General features: G+C 37.7%; 1 protein-coding gene across 3 annotated transcripts in view; it reads right to left on the bottom strand.

The window, feature by feature from the left end:
- Positions 1-16,521, bottom strand: part of NKAIN3 (sodium/potassium transporting ATPase interacting 3) — a 650,466-nt gene that overhangs the window by 166,398 nt on the left and 467,547 nt on the right. For all 3 annotated transcript variants that reach the window (XM_032296192.1, XM_032296191.1, XM_032296190.1), the window contains exon 4: positions 3,562-3,759. In XM_032296192.1, coding sequence (XP_032152083.1) covers positions 3,562-3,759 — 198 coding nt within the window. The remainder of the gene's footprint in view (positions 1-3,561; positions 3,760-16,521) is intronic.

Here is a 16,521-nt window from a genome sequence, read left to right as displayed (position 1 = left end):
TAATTGTAAATGTAACCACATAAAATAAGTGACAAATACAAGAAATTCATTCAAAAATCAATGACACCACTAACACATAATTGGATAGTTGTGAAACAATTTCATGATATACTTTAATATGAAAGCCTAAAATATTAAAAATCTTGCCTTGCAGGTGTATTACACAAGAAAACTAAGGGAGTAGCAACTAATCTTTTTTTTCTCAAAGGCTGAACAGTATAGAGCTATATGTGCAGGGTGGTAGCTTTGAATGCTTACTAAAATGTGGATAAATTCATTTATAAGCGACAAGTGCTTTTAGGTGGCAACACATACAATTTATTTAGAATGCCCTTTAGGGAATGTTTTTATGTGACAGTCCAGCTCCTTATCAAATAAATAGTTGCTGTTCCTTCGAACTGGAGTTACTACGGGGAAATGGCTTTTGGATTCCACAGTGTTCTGCTGTATTATAAAGGACTGGCCATGCCATCACTGCACAAAATGGTTTAGCAATTTGCTACAATATTTTTTTAAAGGAGAGTAATCTGTTCACATATGAAAGATTTTAGAAAAATATTTCATTATTTAAGATGATTAATAAAAACTGTTAGTGTCTAGCATAGAGTAATAGAGTTATTTTATAACTTAAAACAGCCTACGCATTTTTAAAAAGAAAATTTGCCCCTGCATTGTTTCACGACAAAAATTTAAACATATGTATTTTGCCACAATTTTATATGTAATGGCTACATTAAAGATCAGAGAATAAGGAATGACTGATAAGCATATATTGATGAGTGACTATATATTTATACCTGTAAATATAATTGTAGAAACCTAGAATGATGAGATTTTTTTAATACATGCCTGAAAGGAAATTCCTTGCCATCAAGGTGCAATCCGTGTTTTTTGAGTTTAGAGTCAAATTTGTCTTTCTTTGAACGAGAACCCTAAAAGATCTTTGATTTTTGTTTTATTCAGACCTTTATTCTTTCTAGAAGATTGTACTTCAAACATGCTCTGAAACTTTTTTTTAAAACATGAGACATGCAAATTAAAGAACAGTAACTAGTAGATTGAGTAAATGAGGTAGACTACTACATTGGTGGCTCTAAAACAGCCACGCCTTCTTGTCTTCTCACCTTTTGATAGCCTCCTCTCACAATGACTACAGGCTGGGTCATAGATTTGCTGTAGCCAATGAAACAATAGCAAGCGTTACTTGAGTAGAAGCTTGATAAATGCTCTCGTGGTGGCTTCTCCTTTTATTACTCAGCTATCTTGTTGCTTGAGAAACTGTCTATATTTTTTTTTGCAGAAGGAGAAGCCATGGGCATGTGCAGGAGAATGGGGTCAACAGTCAGCACCAGAAATGTGAGTGAGGCCTCTTTGGACATTCTAGTCCTAGCAGAGCGGCAGATTGACAGGCTCACATCAGTGACCCTAGCCAATACTGTGTGGAGTTTTGAGTGACCTTATCTAATACCACATAAAACAGAAGAACTATCTGGCCAAGATGTGCCCAAATTCCTAATGCACAGAACTCCAAGCAATAAATTAATATTGTTTTATATAATTGTATTTTGGAGTGGTTTGTTATATAGCAGTAGATAATCAATACAGTAAGTGATAGCAAAGATTTTTCAAAGATTCTTCTAGAATCAATTGCAAGCTACCTTCTTCATTGACATATCACTCATATTTCTGTTATCTATTTGTTTACTATTGAGTCTGTGTCTGTTATTCCTACTAAGCTAACCAGTGAACAGAACTGAGATAGCTGGTTTATGTAAAAAGCAGCTTGAGAATGTCTTTATTGAATATTGACTCAAACTACATGGTAAGTCCTTTTTAGGTCTCAAAGGAAGATTCTTGATTATGCTACACATCCTTAAATTAATTCCACTCCTCATTGTGATCAAACTGTGAGTGGGGCAGCCTAGTGGAAGAAAATTACTTTTAAGGAATCCCTGGCACACAAACCTTCTGTGGACTAATCACATCATTTCCTTCTTGTTTCTGTATACGGAATTGTATTCCAATGCCAGATTTTAGGCACTAAAATGCAAAGAGTCTCTGGTGGGATTCATTTTTTAAGAAATAAATATTTCTATTTATTAGAAATCTATTTATTATTCTGTTTATTAGACAGAATAAGCCATTGGCTCTCATCCTTCTTTTTCTGAAAGTGAGGTGCATTAGTAGGAGAAGGCATTAGCAGAAGAGCCTGAGGTAGCTCAGAGAAAAGGCACCACTTCTGGTGAATGGTGATACAATTTCATTGAATGGTGTGAATTGTATCTCAAGTTAGAAATGCTTCTAAAAGACATAGGCATAGGCAAGGACTTCATGACTAAAACACCAAAAGCAATGGCAATAAAAGCCATGATAGACAAATGGGATCTAATTAAACTACAGAGCTTCTGTACAGCAAAAGAAACAATCATTAGAACAAATTGGCAACCAACAGAATAGGAAAAATTTTTTGCAATCTACTCATTTGACAAAGGACTAATATTTAGAATCTACAAAGAACTAAAACAGATATACAAGAAAGAAAACAACCAACCACATTCAAAAGTGGGCAAAGGATATGAACAGACACTTTTCAAAAGAAGACATATATGAGGCCAACAAACATATGAAAAAAATGCTCATCATCACTGGTCATTAGAGAAATGCAAATCAAACCCACACTGAGATATCAGCTCATGCCAATTAGAATGGCAATCATTAAAAAATCTGGAGACAACAGATGCTGGAGAGGATGTGGAGAAATAGGAACACTCTTAACAGTTGTTGAGAGTGTAAATTAGTTCAACCATTGTGGAAGACAGTGTGGCGATTTCTCAAGGATCTAGAAATAGAAATTCCATTTGACCCAGCAATCCCATTACTGGGTATAGACCCAAAGAACTACAAATCATTCTACTATAAAGACACATGCACACGTATGTTCATTGCAGCCCTGTGTACAATAGCAAAGACCTGGAACCAACCCAAATGCCCATCAATGATAGACTGGACAAAGAAAATGTGGTACATATACACCATGGAATACTATGCAGCCAGCCATAGAAAGCAATGAGTTCGTGTCCTTTGTAGGAACTTGGATGAATCTGGAAACCATCATTCTCAGCAAACTGACACAAGAACAGAAAGCCAAACACTGTATGTTCTCACACATAGGTGGGTGTTTGACAATGAGAACACGTGAACTCAGAGAGAGGAGCATCACACACTGGGGGCAGTTGGGGTGGGTAGGGGAGAGACAGCAGGGGGTGGGGAGGGATAACATAGGGAGAAATGCCAGATATAGTATGCACCTAAAGTAAAATAAACAAATTAAAAAAAAAGAAAGAAAAAGAAATCCTTCTAAAAACAAAATGTCTAGGTATCAAGAGAAAAAAGGTGTAACCTGCCATCAGGTATACTAGTGGTACCAAAATTGCTATTTCTGTTGTTGAAAAGATGTTCTCTGTTTGTTTATCTGTGGCACTGTCTACCAGGGAGGTGTGGAGGAAAAAACGCCAATAAAGAAGAGTTCTGCTCAGAAAATGACACAAAATTGACACTTACAGAGAGTAGTATTTGGATGGCACTGTGGATGACCTCCAGGTACTGGAAGTCAATGATGCAGCCTGTGACAGAGACGTACGTGTAATCGTCCATCATGCCATGGGCTGAGGGAGGCAGCACTCTTCTGACACAGCCAGGTCCATGTTCTCTCCACCATGACCGATGGACAGAGATATTGAATGTCATTAGATCGGTGTCCTAGGTGGGTAGGAGACAAAAGAGCAAAATGAGACAATTGTATTACAACACATATTTGACTTTGACATTAGGAAGAATTCAGGGTGGATGAAATTGCTACAATGATTTCAATTTCACATGAAAAGTAACAAAAGACAAAGCCTTAAGTGGCTGCATGTATTATATGCCTAAACTATTGGGTTGTGATTATTCAAGGTGGAGATACAATCCTTCAATCAATATTAACATTTTAAGGGTAATACACATTAAACAAAATCCAGAGATGAGATCTTCCATATACTTTTATTTAAAAATAATTTCTACCTGGAAACTTTTTGGCTGCATTTGCTTGTTGCTACATCATCATGAATATCACTAACATGGGCAATATATTGTTGAATGCTTTATGGCATGGTAGATGTTGTTCTAAGTGAATTTCACATATTATATTCTTGAATGTTCATGTAAGTATTTTTATTATTAACCTAATTTATAGCAGGCCGAATAATTTTCTCCACCAATGGTACTTAGCTTCTATTCCCTGGAGCTTGTGAATTTTACCTTACAGGGCAATAAAAGGACTGTGCAGATGTGATTGAATTAAGGGTCATGAGATGGGGAGATTATCATGAATTATCTGAGCGTACCTTAAAAGAAATCGTGTGTATTCTTAGAGAGGCAGAGAGAGATGAGACACAAGAAAGAAGAGGCAATGGCTATGTGACCATAGAAGCAGAGACTGGGATGTGGCGGCCAAGGACTGCTGCCAGCCATGGGCAGTGGGAAGAGGCAAGGATCTCTAAATCTTCTGAGAGAGTGTGGGCATGCCAAGACCTTGAATTCGGCTCAGTGAAGCTGATTTCAGACTTCTGGCCTTCAGAACAGTGAGAGAATAAATTTCTGTGGTTTAAGCCATCAGTTTTGTGATGATTTGTTGAAGTAGTCAGGAGAAACTGATATAGGTGAGGAAAGTAAGTCACATCGAGGTAACTTAATTTGTCCATGGTAGCACAGCTATTGGTGGTAGAGCTGAGACATAATCCTGTGCAGTCTTTACTTTTAGCTATGATGTGGTTGGTATCCTATCTTACTTGTTGTCTTCCACCTCTGAAGTGCTGATCATTCCTTATACCCTCAAGAAAGCCAGGTCCTTCCTCCTCAATTGTTTCAAGAAAATTACACCACAGTCAATCACAAGAACAAAGAAGACAAACCTAAACCTTTATGTTTCAAAATATACTTTCAGAGCTCTTCATGGAAAAAAATAGTCTGGCTTTGGATCCTTAAGAGATGCCCTTTAGTATTTCTGAGGTGTTAACATATGAAGAGCTAAAATAATAATGTTTTGGTCATAAGCAATAGATTGAAAAGAACAGATTAGGGACCAAGGCTTTGACTTCCGAATAAATCAAAGACTGCAACCACCCATGTGGTTCAGGAAGAAGAAGAAGGAGTGATGGAGAGAGGCCAAAGCAGTCCCTGGGCCAGGACACTGGTCTTGAGGGCAGCTGAGGATGCAGGAGCAGAGTCAGCTTTTGTTGATTTCCCAGCCTCCACTCCCTTCAAGAGTGAGCTCTGTCTTAGTGTCAGGGGACCATGTTGGAGCATGATTCATATGTGACCTTTGCTGAGAGGTCCAGAGGGTGCCCTCAGGCTATGCAGCATAACTGAGGCACATTTGCACTCCAAGGTTACTTTGAGGACAGTCTCCACTTCAGTGGCCAAGGATACTCCTAAATGCCTGAAATTGAGGTTGGAACTCTGAAAACTTAGAGGAAGCTAGTGAGAAATGGAAAGCCTTGAACTTACACATGGGTGGCACTGAAAGTAACCAGGTTGGAGCTCTCTGAAAATGACAGTGGGGAAACGCTCCTTTTACACTGCTGTACATGGTAAGTGAATCACAGGGGTATTCACATTCCCAGTGCATATCAGTAGGCAGGGTTGTTATACAGTTTTAGATTTTCCTCAGTTCAAGGAATTCAAAGTACCATTGTAAGTATGCCTCAAATTATATCAATAATAAAACATGTTACACCGTTTTCCTTTTGGTTGTTGGTTTGCCATTCACTTACCTTCATAGTTATAGCACTTTATTGATAATAAAACATTGAGGTCATTTTTTTGGTTGTTGGTTTGCTACCTGCATCATTTGCAGTTATTCTCTGAAGGGAAAATATTATAGAAAAATAATTGCCTCAGCTACTGAATTCAGTTTAATGCAAGGCAATTTACCTGCATGCAAACTTCGGAGATGCACACTGATTGCTCCCTTTTCTGGTCATCAGATTTAATTTCTTGCAGTTAGATTTACTCACTACAGAGGAACTATGTATTATTCCTCATCTTAATAGAATTCACTAGGTTCAGGATGAACTAGCATGATCTTGAAACTCATAGTGACTTCTGTTGCTTAACCATTCTTACCCAGTGACCTTTCCTATTGCAGACTGTAAGTTCCTTTCAGTATGACTTTAACTAAAATTTATATGATACAAATAAAACAACATCCAATTTATGAACTAATCACACATATTTGTTACACTCATAAAACCTTTCAGGATAGTTCTCACTAAATTTGTTGGAACTATAACATATTTATAAACGGTACTATTCCTTGCAATGACTGTATTAAATTTGAATGAGAATATCAATAACATCAAATTATATGTCAACTAACTTCTTAAGCTTTTGTTTGGGGGCTCAGAAAATGACACTCCAAAATATGATGATTTGTCATGCTGACTACTTTGAACCTGAAGGACAATGGAAGAGCCTCAGAAGCAAAGTCTCTTTCTGAACTTCTTCTGCCCTTCTTTCTCCTGCTTTTCTTTCTCCCTAAGGCAGGCCTTAGAAACTAGAATTCCTCTTCTCTAAGAGAGATCATAGAACTAGAACCATTCTTCCCCACAGCCAGCCATAAAACCTAGAAATATTACTCTGTCACCTGACTTTCTGTGTAAGAGCTAGCAATAAAGAAATTCTCTCACCTACCTTGTCTTAAAAGTAGATCATAAGACTGTTACTCCAGAAAGGTCTTATGCTATACCCAGGAAAAAGAAATGTCACACAGAGAAGCCAAGAAGAATCTGAGAAGACAGGCCTTGTTGGGTTTCCATATTCAGTCTCTTACCATTAGGTCATGGTCTTTTGGTCCAATTATATTTATTTTTTATTTTTTGAGACAGGGTCTCCTTCTCTTGCCCAGGCTGGAGTGTAGTGGTGAGAACATTGCTCAATCCATTCTTGAACTCCTGGACTCAAGCCAATTCTCCTGCCTCCCACACCTATTAGGCCATCACTAGGACCATGAGCCACATGCCAGAGTCTGATCTTCATTCTACATGGCTGTGCATTCCATCTTCAATCAAGACATAGAAATAGACAGTTTTCCCTGAATCTTTAAGTCTCCATTTCTGAAGGCTTAATGTATTCAAGGTAAAACTTTGAATAAATCTCTAATGCTTTTCTCTTGTTAACCTCTCTTTTGTTTTAGGAGTGTGGACTAGGACCCTTTCAATGGGGAAGAAAAGTATCACACCCTTTCCATTCCTACATTGTAAAATTTGATCTAAAGTTTGTGTCTGATTTCTCTTTCAGTACTAAATTTTAAACTTTTTAAAAAAAACTTAGCACATGACAACTTAGTTTTCTATGGAAGACATATCTAAGGAAATATAACACAGAAAATAATATTTTATAAAGAAAAAGAAACACAAATCACTTTATAGTTGAAGCTTTTAGTTACCACATCAAAGAGTGTAGTTTGAAATATATGGGTGATACAGTTTGGCTATGTCCCCCCCCAAATCTCATCTTGAATTGTAGTTCCCAGAATACCACATGTGGTGGAAAGGACCTATTGAAGGTAATTGAATCATGGGGTTGGTTTTCCCCGTGATATTCTAGTGATAGTGAGCAAGTTCTCATGAAATGATTCTCTTTTCTTCTCTCTCCTGTGAAAAAGGATGAGCGTGTTTCCCCTTCCACCCTGTTTGTAAGTTTCCTGTGGCCTCCCTAGCCATGCTGAACTGTGAGTCAATTAAACCTCATTCCTTTACAAATTACACAGTCTCTGGGATGCCTTCATTAGCAGTGTGACAAGAGACTAATGCAACGGGTTAATCTAAACCATAAGACAACACAGTAATCTTAAAAATAATACTAGTAATACAAATGCCATTTCTTTTACTTATTGGAAATAGACTATTGTATAATGATTTAAGCACATCACAGCAAAGAAGGTTGACAACTGGTACAACTGGTGTCTATGCTTTTGTCTTTAGAGTTAAAAAGACATAAACAATGGTATTTGTATTTATGCAAGCGTATGTGAAGGGTAGCAGGATATGCCACCCCAAAATGTGCGACTTCAGCATAAGGATTTTTTGGGCTGAAGGCAACTGAGAAGAAGTAGATATAAACAAATCTCTCTGTCTTTTTCCCATTTACCTAAAAGCAAGACATAAATTTACAACGATGTCCCTTCCTTCTCTACCAGTAAAAACTAAAGTTAACTACCTGAAATTACTTTAGACTTTTGTCATCCTGGAGAGGGCATCAGAGAAATCTACACAATGAACTTAACTGACTAGTTTTTTTAATCTATCATAAGCTTCCTAAAACTGGCCGGCCCCATACTCTTCCTTGTTTTCAGCTGAAGATGTTATTTAAGCATGAATTCTAAGCCACCTCTTTAAGAATTAGTTATTTTATCCTTGATATCTTCCATACATATATGAGATATACATGTTAATAAACTTTTGCTTATTTCTTGTTAATCTGCCTTTTGTTAAAAAGAGTCCCAGCTAAGAACTCAGAAGGGTAGAAAAAAATATTTTTCCTGCCTTATATATGTGATTATCAGGGAATAATTTGTAGAATAAAGAAGAAAAAGGGCAAAGAGAAAATAGAAACCAGAAAATAAAACCAAGTAGGAGGGTTTGTGATGTGTGAGGACAGCATGGAGACAGTATGTTAAGATTGTAGGGAAGGTACAGTTTTACCTTTACCTTCTTAGAGTTTTTAGCTGGACCTGAGAATTAAATCTACATAAGATAGATTAACAGGAGGGAAAAAGCATACAAATTTACTTAATTTCAATTTTGCAGGACATGGAGCCCTCATAAGGAAGTAAAAGCCCAAAGATGCAATTAGAGTTGACAACTTATATACTTACTTGGAAAAAGACTAACACATTGTGAAAATGTGACAAAGCAAGGGGGCTTGGGTTGAGGTAGTTGATTATGGAGAAGTGGCTAGGAAGATAATGGTTAGTTTAACAGATTGTTGGCGCAGATTTCTTTTGGCCTCGATTCTTCAACTCTGGTGATAAGAAGGTCTTCCTTCTTCCAGTTGAAGGGGAGAGCACATTCCACATGGGAGTTTTATCTCCTGGTTTTAGGAAGGTCGGAGCGTCCCTCCCCCCCTCCCTACCTCCGTCCCTTCTTTCCTTCTTCCTTCTCTCTGCTTTCGCTCTCTCTTCTTTTGCTCTCTCTTTTATCTCTGCTTTCTTTCTATCTCTTTTTCTTTCTTTCTTCTTTCTTTCTTTCTTTCTTTTCTTTCTTTCTTTCTTCCTTTCTCTTTCTTTTTCTTTCTTTCTTTCTTTCTTTCTTTCTTTCTTTCTTTCTTTCTTTCTTTCTTTTTTCTTTCTTTCCTTCTTTCTATCCCCTTTTTTTCTTCCTTCCTTTCTCCCTCCCTCTCTTTCTTCCTCCCTTCCTCCATCTTTCTTCCTTCCTTTCATCTTTCCTGCTTTCCTTATCTCTCTTTTTTTCTTCTCTTTTACTCATTCTTTTTTTCCTCTTTCTTCCTCTCCCCCCTCCCACTTTCCTTTTAACTCAAAATAGTCAATATGTCAGAATGGCGTATATTGGAGTGTTCTGTTCAGAACTTCAAGCAGAATAGAAAAGAGAATTTTAGGGAAGTTGGTAATGTCATAGACCCAAAGCCTCCTAGAAAAGACTATTAAATTTTCTTATTAGTGGGACAATAGAGAACCTTACAAAATGCAATTCCAAGATAGTACTGGGAATAAAAAACTGGATTACAAAGACTTAGAGACACAAAGAGGAGAAGATTTGGTGTATTCTTTTTTTCATAAAGGTTAGGAGTCAAGTTAGTAAGAACATTAGATGGTAGCTTTAAGGGTAGACAAGAAGAAAAAGAAAAAGCACATGAGAACCAGGTGTGAGGTACATCTTTTATATTCACAGAGTTATGACTTAAAAGAAATGTATTCCACAGTATCTGCCTTTTCCTTAATATCTATTTAAGTAAGCATTAAATGTTTGAGGTCTTTTATTTTATTAGTGTGAATTTTAAACTTGTTCTCATATTCTACAAATATTTCAATTAAAAAATATACGCAGAATTATTTGAAATGTTAACTATGTATATGTATATTCCTGCCTATGTTTTATTCATATTAAGTGTAGTTGCTGTGTTAGAATCAGCTCATAGTTTAAAAAAAATTCAACATTCACTGCTTTACAGTATACCACCATACAGTTTCTTATTAGTCAAGGAGTTAGCCTCTCTCTTATTATTCTGTGCTCATTTAATCATTTCCTTTTTGGGTATGTGTCTCCTTTAAATGTAATCCTTTCTATTTCTAGAAATTTACTCCTAACTTAAAACAATATTCATTTTTTGCCTTTTTCCTTAGTTGCAGCTCGAAGAGTATTGCATTCATTTTTATATAGTTATTTACTTGCTTTGTCTTATCACTTTTATTCCATCATAAGTCAGCCCATCTGTAAGTGAAAATGTTTAAGGAGAAGTCCATATACACCTAAGAAACCAGATTTTGCTTCATTTTACAAAGTGTGCTTTGATTTTATATTTATATAGTAGAATTCATGCCAGTTGAAACTTGTTTTGAAATGCTTATTCATCTCAGAATATAAATTAGAATAGTTAAAGCAAATGTCTTATTTTTCTAATTATTTTCTTTTTACTTAAACACTAAATATTTCATAGAGCACTATGGTTCTATATAACAAAAGGAAAATACAGTGATTGATAGGTTTAAGTGTTTGGAGCTTGTAATACGAAGGCTTACAATCAGTTCAAATATATCAAAAACCATACGATATTTTCTACATTAAAAGAAGCTCTTACAGATAGGCTTAAAAGGCATTTATGCTTTCATTAAGAAGTGTCTGCCATTTCCTGTTGCTTTCTAAGAAAATTTTTCCTGCAATTTATGAACAAGTCATAATCATTTAGAGTTTTGCCATTGATGTTGGCTATAAAGAGCAGTCTACACATTGAGGAGTGGCCACTGATAATTTTGATTTCCACTTTCTTATCTTTACCATTAGGTATTGCTATAATTTTTCAATTCTTTACCATTAATTATAGACTAGATTCAGAGCTAAAGGTGATCAAGCCTTTATCTTCATTTTGGGGCTTACTTCCTTAGACAGGACCACTTCAGGAATCAGTAAAGCCTTATCCAACCATTTAACAGATAGAGGGGTCTCTAAAAAGTTCATAGAAAATTCTATTATTGTTTAAAAAACTACATGCATGGATTTTAATTTTTTTGCACCAAAATAAACTCATATTAACTTGTTATAATAGGTCTGAACAGCGTCTAGTTTGAAGCAATGAGAATAGTATGACATCAGTTTGAAAAGAGCCCCTAGCAGAGTAACATAAACTCTGGTAAATCCATACACACACACACACACACACACACACACACACACACACACACACCCCTTAAGTTCTGGGATACATGTGCACAACTAGCCGGTGTGTTACATATGTATACACATGCCATCATGGTTTGTTGCACCCACCAACCCGTCATCCACATTAGGCATTTCTCCAAATGCTATCCCTCCCTTAGTGCCTCAACCCCCAACAGGCCCTGCTGTATGCTGTTTCTCTCCCTGTGTCCATGTGTTCACATTGTTCAACTCCCACTTATGAGTGAGAACATGAGGTGTTTGATTTTCTGTTCCTATGTTAGTTTGCTGAGAATGATGGTTTCTAGCTTCATCCATGTCCCCACAAAGGACATGAGCCCATCCTTTTTATTGCTACATAGTATTCCATGATGTATATGTGCCACATTTTCTTTATCTAATCTATCATTGGTGGACATTTCAAAAGCCAAAGTTGACAAATGGGATCTAGTTAAACTTAAGAGCTTCTGCACAGCAAAAGAAACTAGCATCAGAGTAAACAGACAACCTACAGAATGGGAAAATAAAATTGTAATTTATCCATCTGAAGGGCTAATATCAAGAATTTACAAGGAACTTAAACAAATTTACAAGAAACAACCAAACAACCCCATCAAAAAGTGGGTGCAGGATACGAACAGACACTTCTCAAAAGAAGACTTGTTTTTTTGTTTTTTGGAGACAGAGTTTTGCTCTGTCGCCAGTCTAGAGTGCAGTTTCACAAACTCGGCTCACTGCAACATCTGCCTCCCAGGTTCAAGCAATTCTCCTGCCTCAGCCTTTTGAGTGGCTGGGATTACAGGATCATGCCACCATGCCTGGCTAATTTTTATATTTTAGTAGAGATGGGGTTTCACCATGTTGGCCAGGCTGGTCTTGAACTCCTGACCTCAGGTGATCCTTCTGTCTTGGCCTCTCAAACGGCTGGGATTACAGGCATAATCCACTGTGCCCGACCAAAAGAAGACATTTATGCAGCCAACAAACGTATGAAAAAAAGCTCATCATCACTGGTCATTAGAGAAATGCAAATCAATACCATAATAAGATACCATCTCATACCAGTTAGAAAGACGGTCATTAAAAAGTCAGGAAACAACAGATGCTAGAGAGGATGTGGAGAAATAGGAATGCTTTTACACTGTTGGTGAGAGTGCAAATTAGTTCAACCGTTGTGGAAGACAGTGTGGAGATTCTTCAAGGATCTAGAACCAGAAATACCATTTCACCCAGCAATCCCATTACTGGGCACATACCCAAGGAATTATAAATCATTGTGCTATAAAGAAACAAGCACTCATATGTTTATTGCAGCACTATTCACAATAGCAAAGACTTGGAACCAACCCAAAGGCCAATCAATGATAACTCATTTTAAGAAGAGACAAGACAATGTTGAAGATGAAGCACATACCAGCAGATCATTCACATCAATTTGCAAGGAAAAAAATTATCTCGTTTGTGCCAGAGTTGAAAAGGATCGATGATTAACAGCAGGTACATTAGTCAACACCATAGATATCTCAATTCATTCTGCTAACACGATTCTGACTAAAAAATTAAAGATGAGCTTGTTTTCCACTTGATGACTGCCAAAACCATTGCACTCAGATCAGCTACAGACAAGAGCAGGGCTTTTATTAGAAATTTTCAACAAGTGCGATTAAGATCCAGAAGCATTTCTTTGAATAATTGTCACAGGAGATAAAACATGGCTTTACCAGTGTGATTCTGAAGACAAAGCACAATCAAAGCAATGGCTAACAAGAGGAGGAAGTGGTCCAGTCAAGGCCGAAGTGAACCAGTCAAGGGCAAAGGTCATGGTAACAGTTTTTCAGGGTGCTCAAGGCATTTTGCTTGTTGACTTTCTGGATAGCCAAAGAACAATGGTATCTGCTTATTAGAAAAGTGATATGAGAAAGTCAGTCAAAACTTTAGCAGAGAGACATCCAGGAAAGCTTCACGTGCTTCCTCACTATGACAACGCTTCTGCTCATTCCTCTCACCAAACAAGGGCAATTTTGAGAGGTTGGCAGGAAAAAATGGCAGATAGGAGGCACACCTAACTTGCAGCTCCCACTCAAATAGACTGATTGGTTTGTGGAGACTCACATAATGAACTTTTGCTCCAAGGACTACTGAAGGAACACACCAAAAAGCCAAGAGAATCCACAGACTCTGGTGGAAGTGGATTGACGCTGCAGGCTCTGTGAGATGGCCAAAAAACTGTGAGTGCCCAATGGGTGAAAGAGGGATATCTGCCTTCAAACACACATTCTCACTGGGGAACTTGAAGGTCCAGATCATGGGAGAAGTAGACCTTACCTGGAGCTGAGATCAATTTAGAGAGCTGAGGAAAATATAGGGCTAGAAGAAGCAGTGGGAAAAGCCCTGTGGGAACTCTCAGTCCCTGGGAAGCCACTTAAGGCTGTCTCGCTGGGGTCCTTTGTCTCTTTAGTCAAATTAGGGAAAGACCACAGGGAGAAGGAAACTTCCAGCTGAACTGTGTAACAATTTCGACTGAATGAGAAGTTTCCCGGACAGAGTCTGGGGGAGAGAGTGGACCACAATACAGACACAGCACAGAAACCTTGGCAGATGGAGAGGTGTGAAACTTGAAAGCCCTGCGTGCTTTCTCAGCGTGGAAGCTGGTAGCCCGGGGCAACTTCTCAGCCCTACTTACTGGCTGCCTGGAAACAAACTTGGAGCTGTTGTGGGGGCATGGTGGTGGTGGGAGTGAGTCTAGGCTTTCAGGCTGTGTGGGAGCTGGGTGAGGCCTGTCACTGCTGGCTTTCCCCCACATCCCTGGCAACTTGCATGATGCAGCAGAGGCAGCTATAATCCCCCTTGGAATAGAACTCAATTGGCCATAAATCCATACCCACAACCCTCACAGCAGCCACAGCAAGCCTTGCTCAAGGAGAGTCTGAGCTCAGACACTTTTAATCCATTCCCTATCTGAAGGTCTTTCTCTACCCACTCTGGTAGGCAAAAACAAAGGACATAATCTCTTGGGAGCTCTATGGTTCTTCCCAGCACCTGAGAAACTTATCCATGTGACCCTGGGCAAGACTGTATCCTTCCTATACTACTGCAGCTGATGCTCTCTTGAAAGCTCTACTTCCTGGCTGGAGGCCACCAAACACAAAACCAGAAAACTAAACAAAAATAAAAACAAGGTCTTTCACAGAGTCCACTTCACTCCCCTGCTACCTCCACCAGAGCTGGTGCTAGTATCCATGGCTTAGAGACCTGAAGACAAATCACATTACAGGGCCCTTTGGAGACACTCCTCAGTACCATCCTGGATCCCAGCAGGCTCTGCTGGGAGCCTAGATTGAGGAGAAAAGTAACAATTACTGCAGTTCAGCTCTCAGGAATTCCCATTCCTAGGGTAAGGGGGAGAACACCACATCAAGAAATCATACCATGGGATGAAACAATCTGAGCAGCAACACTGAGCCCCAGATCTTCTCTCTGACATAGTCTACCCAAACAAGGAGGAACCAGAAAAATAATTCCGGTAATACAACAAAACAAGTTTCTTTAACACTCCAAAAGATCACACTAGTTTACCAGCAATGTATCCAAGAAGAAATCTCTGAATCACCAGAAAAATAATTCAGAAGGTGGATTATTAAGCTACTTAAGGAGGCGCCAAAGAAAGGTAAATACTAACTTAAAGACCTTAAAAAAGTTACAGAATATGAAAGAAAAACAATCTCCAGAGAAATAGATAATGTAAATAAAAAACAATCACAACTTCTGGAAATGGACACACAAATAGAAATGCAAAAACACACTGGAGAGTCTCAGCAATAGAATTGAGTAAGTAGAAGAAAGAACTTCAGAGCTCAAAGACAAGATTTTTCAATTAACCCAATCCAGCAAAGACAAAGAACAGATATTTTTAAAAATGAACAAAGCCTCCAACAAGTTTGGGGTTATGTGAAATAATCAAACCCAAGAACAATTGGTGTTCCTGAGGAAGAAGAGAAATCTGAAAATGTGGAAAACATATTTGAGGAAATAATCAGGAAAACTTCCCTGACTGCTAGAGATCTAGACATTCAAATATAAGAAGCTCAAAGAACACCTGGGAAATTCATTGCAAAAAGATAATTACCTAGGCATGTAGTCGTTAGCATATATAAAGTCAAGACAAAGGAAAGAATCTTAAGAGCTGTGAGGCAAAAACATCAGGTAACCAGAAAAAAAAAAAAAAAAAAAAAAAAAAAAAAAAAAACCAATCAGATGCACAGCAGATTTGTAAGCAGAAATCTTACAAGCCAGAAGGGATTGAAGCCTTATCTTCGGCCTCCTTAAACAAAGCAATTATCAGTGAATAATTTTCTATACAGCGAAACAAAACTTCATAAGTAAAGGAAAGATGAAATTTTAGCAAATTGGCTTTCAGATGATAAACTGCCTCTTAGCTATTCTGGCTAAATTCACAGATATCAATATGTCTGACACAGGCTTCTTAGTATTTATCTTTCTTGATTTTCAGCAATTTTTGACATTACTAATCCCTGGCTTTTTCTCAAAACAATTCTTTTTTCCATGACTGTATGTTCTCTTGGTTTTTCTTATTCCTCGTGGAGCATTCAAATTGAGCTAAGATTTTAGGAAAAGGTAAAATTCCCTGAGAAGAAATTTCCCATAAGATAGGGAATTCTGAATGAGTTCCAGCATAAATCCAAACATTCCTTTCTAAAATAATTTATCTTAAAACTAGATCTCTTAGGTTTTCCAAAGATTGAGGCTAAATAGTTCTAATAACCTCATAGTAAAAATTTGCCAAACCCCAAAGGAAAAAAAATCTATGAAAAAGAGTCAACAGGAAAAATGTAAACAGCACAATTTAAGAATCAGTAACTTTAGATTTTAGAATTATTAAATAAAAAGGTTTTTTTTTTTTTTTTTTTTTTTTTGAGACAGAGACTTGCTCTTTCACCCAGGCTGGAGTGCAGAGACTCAGTCTTACTCAATGCAACCTCTGCCTCCTGGGCTCAGGTGATCTTCCCACCTCAGCCTACCAAGTAGCTGACACTACAGATGTGCACCACCACACTTGGATAATTTTTTA

The sequence above is a fragment of the Sapajus apella genome, unplaced genomic scaffold (assembly GCF_009761245.1).
Source record: "Sapajus apella isolate SASKATOON/1434 unplaced genomic scaffold, GSC_monkey_1.0 scaffold35, whole genome shotgun sequence".
Lineage (NCBI taxonomy): Eukaryota > Metazoa > Chordata > Mammalia > Primates > Cebidae > Sapajus > Sapajus apella.
Note: the sequence above shows the minus strand (reverse complement) of the source record. Positions and strands in the feature narration are given on the sequence as shown.